General features: G+C 26.3%; 1 protein-coding gene across 1 annotated transcript; it reads right to left on the bottom strand.

Moving 5' to 3' along the window:
* Positions 1–314: 314 nt before the first annotated feature.
* LOC145842135 (liver carboxylesterase-like) lies at positions 315–9,247 on the bottom strand. The gene is made up of 9 exons (XM_082949525.1): positions 9,093–9,247; positions 8,435–8,630; positions 7,080–7,279; positions 3,933–4,096; positions 3,070–3,215; positions 2,132–2,359; positions 1,823–1,979; positions 925–1,174; positions 315–534 (listed from the first exon to the last, which is right to left on the bottom strand). The coding sequence occupies exons 1-9, from the start codon at positions 9,245–9,247 to the stop codon at positions 372–374; spliced, it is 1,659 nt and encodes a 552-aa protein (XP_082805651.1). The 3' UTR covers positions 315–371.
* Between the last annotated feature and the right edge of the window lie 307 nt (positions 9,248–9,554).

Below are 9,554 nucleotides of genomic sequence, written 5' to 3'. Positions count from 1 at the left end.
GACAAAGTAAGTTGTTCTGTTTGACATGATCTTTAAATAAATATTTATTGTAGGATAGTCAAGTTTATGCTGAAAACCTCATTATTCTTTGTTTGCTTTACAATTATTTACTACAGAAAAACTGATTAAAATTTGAACAAAAGATTGATTATTTTATGTTGTTTGTTTTATATCAAAAAGTGAAAGAAAAATAGTATAATAAAAGTTTAGTAAAAGGCAAAAAGTTTTTAAATAATTAAATAGTATAATGTATGCATAGTTATATGATACATATTTAAATTACATATATGCTATTAAATGTTCGAATGTGTTTTAGTTTCTTATTGAATAACAAAATTATCTTTAAAACATTCAACAATCGAAATAAAAGCTTATTTCAACATAGTTGGAAATGTTTCAGTCCAAAATTTAGCTTGTCTCTTTTTTAATCCTTTCTTAGCAGCAAATTTTGCATTAGCTTGCAAGTAGTTATCATCCTTTTTGTTGTACTTTGACCATTTTGTTTTCATTTTGTAAGGTCCTTTGTTCGGATTTCTACAAATTAGACAAACTTATTACGACTTTTGATGTAGTAATAATATATTTTTACAAAAAACATAATATAAAATTTAAGTATTATTGAAAAACATTAGTAAAAGTATTTATTATTTGTAAAACTACTTAAATTCAAGAAGAAAATTAAATTTTTGAAACCGTAAGTTTCAATCAACATAATACATGACTTTGTGTTTATAAAGCAGTTTTAGCTGTATACTTCATTTATCAAACGTTTAAAATTTATTCTGCAGAGTTTTAAGAAAGTCATAAAATATTTATTATAGATACTTCTAATTAATTTATATACATAAACCAAACAACGATACTATCAAGTTTAATAAAATAACCAAATAAAATTTATTTTTTTACATTAGCTCTGTTTCTTACCCAGTGTGAGCAAAGTTGACAAGATACTTCTGCCACTCGGAACTGAACTGTTTCTCAGTTTCTGTAAACCTTACAGGAAAAGTGAAAGAAGCTGAGCTTAATGGCATGCCAAATGTATAAAATATGTCGTCGCCGTGGTCACACTCACACAAAGCTGACTTCAAGTCGAGTTTGTCGTTGTCACTGTAAGACTTGTCATGATGGAATTTAGGTTGCTGATTCATTTCGTATAAGAAAGTCGGTGATGAACCTTTTAAAGAAGTAGATTTATATTAAATTTATAGACAGTTCTAACTGTATATTTAGTTTGTCTAAGTTTTTAAAAAGTACTGTTTACTTAATTATTACTGTTTATTAAGATACTTTAACTCCTGAGTAATACTCTTTACATGAATTGTTATAAAATGTGCGCGTTTTAGTAAATATTTAGTTTATTTGTTTTAAGAGAAATTAAAACTAATAGTAGTTCATTGCTGTCCGTTGTTAAATGGTAAAAACCTTAAAACTAGAAAAACATCATTAGAAATTTAAATAAAAAGCAAGAGTTTCGTTCGACAATATTCATTTTTTTTTATGTTGTACTTGCTTAACTATTATTTGATAGTTTAAATATCTGTATGCACACTTATTTAATACTTATGCTTTTTTTTTTGATTCTGTACTCGCCTAATTAGTTTATTATATATTAAATACTTCCTTAAAATTGGTAGGTTTAAATTTATATATAACTTGATGAGTTTATTGAAAAATCGAAATTACAAAATTGAAATCTTGAAACATATCTTTTATAAAATAAGTGTTAAAATATCTTAAAACTACTTAATGAGGTTACTAATAAAAAAAAAAGTTTGTTAGTTATGTAAACAAAGTTAAACTGTTTGCAAAACAAGGGTCTAACCTGCGTGCAGCGAACACATAGATTTAGTACCAACGAGAAAGAACATGTCGGCCATTACATCGGCAGTCAACATGCTCCAAAACGTAGGTGAGTTTTTGTCAAGACAACTCTCGTATGTTTTAATAATAGCAGTTAGAATTTCTGATACTTTTTCAGCCTGTTGGAATAGCATTTGTTACTACTAAAATATATCATTCTATAAAAAACATTTGTAACTAATTTAAAATTTTTAGCTAATAAAAAAATATTGTTGTCTAAAAAAATTAAAACTAAACCATAAATCATAAAAAAGTTTATTCTTTCACTTACTGGTGCCATATGGCCTAGAAATCCTCCAATATTTTGTTCAAAATCTTCTTTAGTTAGTCCTTGAACAAACTTTTCTTTACCACCAGGAGGTGACATGCCATGACACTCTGTACTATTTTGTCCAATAATGTACGGGACTTTGTTGAATTCTCCAGATTTTATAATTTCGGCAATCGGCTTTGTAAGAAACACGCCGTCGTGTTTTATTGGAGAAATAAATTGAAAAGCCTATTGTTATAAAACTATACTCCATAACAAAGTATAAGTTTATCTTTTTTTATAACTAGGTTTTATTAAATTTACGTTTTGTTCTAATGGACTAATTCAAAATTAAGCAGCTTTTTATGAATAGTTTGCCAATATAATAATATTCATAACTTCATAAAAAAACGTGTTCACATAAAAAAACTAAATATGTTGTTTAAGAATAAAAACATAAAAAATACCATTATGTTTGTAAATATATAACTAAGAAAATATTTAGTGTAGGCTAATTTAACCCAGCTATTTTACCTTGAAAAATATCGGGTATTCTGCTTAAAGGGCGTGGTTAGCCGACAGCTGAATTACAAATAGTTTTTTTTAGATTAATTTAGAAGTCAGTGTTTTCAAGGTTTAATAATAAATACTTTTGAGTCCAAGTTGTTTTACTTCCTTATGTTTCAACTTTAATAATTAATTAACTTCCCTGTGAGTTTTAAAACGTTTTAAATTATGTAGTACAAATAAGTTGTCGTAATTAAAAAATCAGTTTAAACTAAAATTTCTACACTTAAAAAAAATTACAATACTATTTTTTGTTTATTTGCTTAACCCGCTTTTACGATTACTTTAAGATGTTAAAGAAAACTATTAATATTTAAAAGAGTCTTATCAATTTTTGTTTTAAAGTTTATCTATATACATAAACGTAGATCGCTTTTAAAAATTAAACTGACTGCTGTTGCTTTATCTTGTGAATCAGCAAGCTTGTCTGCTGGAACCTTTCTTAGTAGTTCTATAATTTTTTGAGGATCTTTCTCTTCGATTTTTAGCTCTTCTAGCATCAGTTTTATTGATTCTTTATTATCATCAGTTACCATCACTATAAATGTATGTATTATGTTAACATTATACATGTTACCAATCTTGGTAAAAGACTACTATTTTGTCAATGATATAGTATCTGTTTAAAGATACTTCTATGCAACTGCTAATTGCTTGTACTAATTTGAAACTAAAAAAATTGAAAGAAAGATACTAAGGTTAACCATTAAAATTGTAGTTTTTTTAGTATAAATACAAATTTACATGGTAAAATTATTTTAAATGATATTTCTATTTAAAAAGGAATAATTATCGTTTGCTTTTAGCATAGATTATTCGTGTCATTTCAAAGCATTTGAAACTTTTTTTTCAAACAAATGTTTAAAGTATAACATATGTTACTTAAACAAAACTATAACCAATAAAGTTTTTTTAAATAAAAAGAGTTTCACTTCTTTATGACATGATATCTTAACTTATAAGTTTTTTTAAACATAAATAAACTTTAATTTGATCATACTATAAGACTTTGAATATTCAAAATCTGTTGAACTACTTACACACAACTCTTAGTAGCTTTTTAAATATAACAAGTTTCGGTTGTTTAATAAAACAGTTTTTACTTCAATCTATTAGTGCTTAATTGTTTTTTATAGTGAGTGTTTGTTAAATGTATTTTAATTAATATAGTTTTTTTTATAATTATAAGCTCCGCGTTTAAAAACAAAAAGAACCCTTTAACTTGACAAGTAAATTACTGAAAATGTTTAGTTACTTTCCATGATGCAAGTTCCTGAATGTGAAATTGCACGATGAAAAAGTCCTTTACTAAGAGGCGACATTATGTGCAGGGAGCACGAGATTGCGCCGGCACTTTCTCCGAAAATTGTCACATTGTTTGGATCTCCACCAAAATTACCCACATGATCTCTGACCCATCTAAAAAATCTTGTTTTTTATAAAAAGTCTTGCCTAGTAAAAATAATTAATAAGTTAATCAAAAATTACGAACAATTGAGGTATTTTTTGTTAAAGTAATTTTAATAAAAAAGTTCAATTTTGAATTTTTTTTGTAAAAAAAAATGAATAAAAATTATTATAGTCCGCTAGCAGTTTCCATTGCTCTACTTAAATTTTTAAATTCTACTTTCATAAAATGTAAATTAAAATAAATACGGCTCTAAAGAATGCTCTTATGTGATGATAAATTAATTTATGACAAGTTTAAGTATAATGTCTTAAGTAATGTAGAAATAATATGAACATTTTTTTATTCTACTAAACTTTTATTTGTTTTATCGAAAACACACCTTTTTTATCTTACTTAATACCATCTAGAACAGCGATTCTCAAGCTGGGGTGAATTTACCTCTGAGGGTAAATTCTGTTGTTTTAGGGGGTAATTCTATAGTACAAGTTATGTAAATTAATGTTTATTAGTTGTCATTTCAATTTATAAGTTAGTATTTAAAAAAAAGTTAAATAAACTATTTTTATTTTACGATTTTTGATATTTGATAAGCTTTAAATTCAAAAAATCTAATTCATTTCCTCGAAATTAAACAATATTTTGTATATCTGGGGTAAATTCGGTAATTACCCCCAATATAAAGGGTAAATGTAGTAGTAATAGTAGTGTAACCTTCGAAAAAAGGGTAAAACACGAAAAAAAGGTTAACAATTGATCTAGAAGATGTCATTGAAAACATTATAAGTTTATTAAAACAAATATATACAAAATTAGAACATTAGTTTATTAAACCAAAATAGTTTGTTAACAAATACGTTTTATTTATTAGCAAATCAACATTTTTTTTGCTACCACTGCTAAATTTAGTATAATAACTTTCGCCAATTCTGTAAAATAAAACAGTTTTTCTTTAATCCATGTATATATATTTTAAATTTTCAAAAAAATAAATAAGTTTTTGCTATTATAGGAATGTTTTAAAACGTATTTATTTACCATATGTTACTAGGTATGTAGAGAAAACTCAATTTGTTATTTATTTTATTGCATGAACGTTTTCAAAATTATACTTTCATTTTTAAGTGGTAAATGTTAAATGAAGTTGAAAAAATCTTGGTTGGTAGAACAGTTTAAAAAATAAGTTTAAATAATGACGTATGAATAGATTCAAATAATTACAAATTTTAGGCATGTTGATATTATTTTAGGCCGGTAAAAAAACAATGTTGTGTCTTTTAAATATAGGTGCTATTCGTTTATGATATCATTATGAACAATTACCAACGTAAAATGTTGTGAAATAAAAGCAATTTTCGTTGTCTGTTTTATTATCATATTTGTTTTAATCTTTTGGGGTTGTTTGGATGTCGAGTTTTTCGGTTTTAATAACTTGAAGGAATTTGTTGATTTTGCACTCTATGAGGTTTTTTGGATACTGATTCTTAGATAATAAGTTTTTAATTTTTGAAAGTTCTTCTTTAAAAACGGTGAAATTTGAGCATATATTTAGTGCTCTGTTTAGATAAAAGTTTATTAAACTAAGTTTACAAGATTTTGAACAAATACTAGTGTATTGCATAATTAGGCCTGTGTCTGTTGGTTTTATGTAAACATTTGTGTGTAGTTGGTTTGATACTTGCTACTTCAGTGTCGAAAAACGGTAGTTTTCCGTCAACGGATCTTTCTACTGTGAATTCTAAGTTAGGGTGTAGAAGTAGATTATTATTTTCATAAAAGAAGTTGGTTAAAACAATGTTGTTTTCTGTGACTACGAATATATCATCTATATATTTTGTGTAGAATACAAGTTTTCTTTTTGAATTTGTTTGTAATTGCTAGTTTTCTTTTGATACTACAAACCAATTGGCTAGAACCCTAGATATGACATTAAATTGTATCCTTGGTGTATGACTCGATAAGCGGAAGGTTTTTTCGTACTACAAGTCGTTGGACAAAACTTTTTGAGCGCTTTTTTGACGTTCACTAAACAATAATGGGTTACCCATTCCAACACCATAATTGTAGACTCAAGAAGGAAATCACTTAAGGAGCACAACTTTAAAATTTTCTGTAATATATTTTAGTAGTTTTGGTCTCTTTGAAAACTGATTTGATATTTGTGTCATTGATTGTTGGTAATATGTCTTCGATTACTTCTTTTAGTGGAACGTGAGTATATAGGCTTTTTATGTCTAAACTAGCCTAAGCGTTTGAATGTTTTATGTTTTGCTTGAATATTTTGTTAACAAATTCATTTGATGATGAAACACTATATTTGTCATACAAGCAACTTTTTACTTGTTTTTCTAACCATGTATCTAAATTATACTCTTGAGTGTTTATAGCTGATAATACTGGTCTTATTGGATAATTTTCATTGTGCGTTTTTACTACACCATACAATTTGCCCTGTTGTGAACAACGTGGACGTTATGTTTTTAATATAATTTCTGCAATAACAAATTACTTGTTTACTTGTAGAATTCATAGGGCAAATTTGAAACTTTTCGTGTTTACAGAAATCAGATTATGCTTTATTTCTTTAAAACAGTTTTTGTCAAGAACACTTTTGTCTAACTTTTAAAAATAAATAATCCGATCTATCTAAGACAACAACTCCATTGCCTTTATCCATTTTACAAACAACTATAGATAAGTTTTTTAAGAAATTGCTAAGTGTTTTATGTAATAATTAGTTTGGTCTGACTTCACATTTGTAATGGGCATCAGTAATAAAATTTCCTTTGTGTCACGAAGGTCGATTTGTTCATTTAAGATTAAGTTGATTTTGTTACTCTTCAAGTTAACTTAACGTTTACTACTTGAGAATAAAACTAGTAGAGTTTTAAAAAAATCGTGTAACAAAATAAAAACAAAATAAGTAACTCTACATACTTAGTTGCAAATGGTGGTTAACAAAATAAATTTAACTTCTATAAACAATTAACTTACTCTAGGGCTTTTACTTGGTCTAGCATTCCCAAGTTTCCTTTACAAGGGGAATTATCTCCTGGAAAAGAAAGAAAACCAAATGCATTCACTCTGTAGTTTGGAACAACAACTATTACGTCATGCAATGACGCCAAAACATTTCCATCATAACACTGGGAAGTTCCTATGGTAAAGGCACCACCATATATCCAAAAAAGAACCTTTAAAATTTTTATCACATGCTAAAATGTAAGCTTTTGAAATTTAACACAAATAAATGTGACATTAAATAAATATATTAACAATTAAACAAATAAATGTAACAATAAAAGTAACATTCGTGTAACATTTTACATAGATTATGTGTTTATTTAGACATGTGATTTTTTATATATTTTTTTTCTTGCGTACTTTATACTTTAAAGGTGGCAATTAAAGTTCTCAAATTAAATAAAATAAAAGGAGATTGATCAATAATAAATTTTAAATTTTATTAAACAAAACAATGTTTCACTCGTTTGAAGACGAGATCTTCAGTTGTTTTTTCCTTAATGACTAATAATGTATAAAATAAAGCATTTATAAGTATAAAATCAAAAACAAATAATATGTTACAGTATCAATTTGTTAAAATATTCCATTAAGATCATTTTAATGGATTAAAATCCTAAAAGATTAAAATAATTTTAGAGCTTGTTATTGATAGCTGTTTGAAAATTGTTTGCGTTTATATAGATGTAAGTAGAGGAAAAACTGTTAAAATTATAACAATGTTATTTCGCTTTCTAAATTTTTTTAACAAAAACACGCTGTTTGTTACAAGTACTTTCGTTTGTTTACAAAACATTATTAAGTAAAAACGGCTTATTCAAGTAGAACGATTTATAATTTTTATTTGAAAAAGCCGTTTTTACTCAATGAAGTATATTTTAAATTCTACGCAGCCATGTAAAGTGTATGGTTTTTCGAAAGGCCACAATAACAGTTGCTATTTAAGATAATTTTTATAAACTAATTTCACAGTTGATAAAACATACATAAATAAGTCGGAAGTTAAGTAAAACCAAATATAAAAGTAGACCAGATTATAAGCTTTCGTTTTGAGTTAATTGAAAAATTAAAAAAAGTTCAACTTCTCAATATAGATAATAGTGTCAAATTTACATTGAAAGCTTGTACACGAATGTACCTTTAACAAAAAACTACATAAAACGTGATTAACGTCGTCTACATGCATAACCCAAAAATTTTGCAAAATCTAAAATGACTCATACACTATCTTTTAAGAAAATACTCACAAAGTGGGTTAGAAAATCTTTCAATTTTTTTTTTCAAAAACTAATAAAAACGACTGTAAACAATTTAAATTTGATTACTGGAAGTTTGGTTTTTGGAGTTACGTTGGAAGTAAAAACGTTCAAGTAAAGGCAGTCTTCTCCTTTAACTTCCCACTCTTCATTAAAATCGTTTACAAATGGCCATTGATCTGCAAAAGGCTTTGACATTGAATCTGTCTGAACCGGAGTGTTCGACATTTTTGTGCCATCTAGGATGCCTTCCCATGACACAGGGCTGTGTGTCAAATGTAAACATATTGTCGTAATTTATTTAAGTAAATATAGTGGAAAATTAAAACAATCAATTGCGGGACTTTTTCTACACAAATATAGTTTACTAGTAAGCTTAATTTTATTTCCTTAGATTTGTTATTTTTAGAATCCATTAAAAAAACTGGTTTAATTATAAAAAAGTTGTTATTAAATTAATTTTCGTTTTTTGATATTGAACTTAAACTAGTACATTTATGGTTAGTAAATTAACTTTTAATAGACAACTGCATCAATTTGTAATAAAAAGATTAATATTTCGTTCATGCAACTTAAAAAGTAAAAAAAAAGCTTTAAAGTCACTAAGAGGTTACATTGACAACAAAAAACTTAAAAATATATACAGAATATTTTATAGTTTTTTGCTTTCAAAATTTAAAAGTTTATGAAATTTTCTCAATTTAAGATAATAATAAAAAAAACTTACTCTTGAGGAGGACAAAATCTCAAATCTTCAACAGGAGGTTTAGCAAATGGTATTTTAGAATACCTATAAACAGTTTTAGCGTTAGGTTGCTTAGGTTTTGTACATACACGGCCTGAAATTTTGCCCAAAGAAGTTTGAACAACAGGACAACTCATGCTAACATGTAAGAACAATTTACTAAAAGTTTTCCTGAAAACAAAATTAAGTAAACTAAAAGTTTATCAAGTACATAAACATATTTTATGAAAAAGGTCAGTGTTGTTTTGGTAATTTTGCTTAGAAGATATAGATTAGAGTTAAAATTCAGAAGCTCCTTGTTCTGTTAAAAAAACTAAAAAAGCTTTTCTATAAGCAAGGATGCTGAAAGTGTATTTATGGTACGTATAAAAAAACTATGGTAAATATTTTGCTATAAATTTAGACAACAACTGCTGTACATTTAACTAAGTTAGAACTATTAAT

Source organism: Thalia democratica, chromosome 8 (assembly GCF_965202585.1).
Source record: "Thalia democratica chromosome 8, ktThaDemo2.hap1.1, whole genome shotgun sequence".
Classification (NCBI taxonomy): Eukaryota; Metazoa; Chordata; class Thaliacea; order Salpida; family Salpidae; genus Thalia; species Thalia democratica.
Note: the sequence above shows the minus strand (reverse complement) of the source record. Positions and strands in the feature narration are given on the sequence as shown.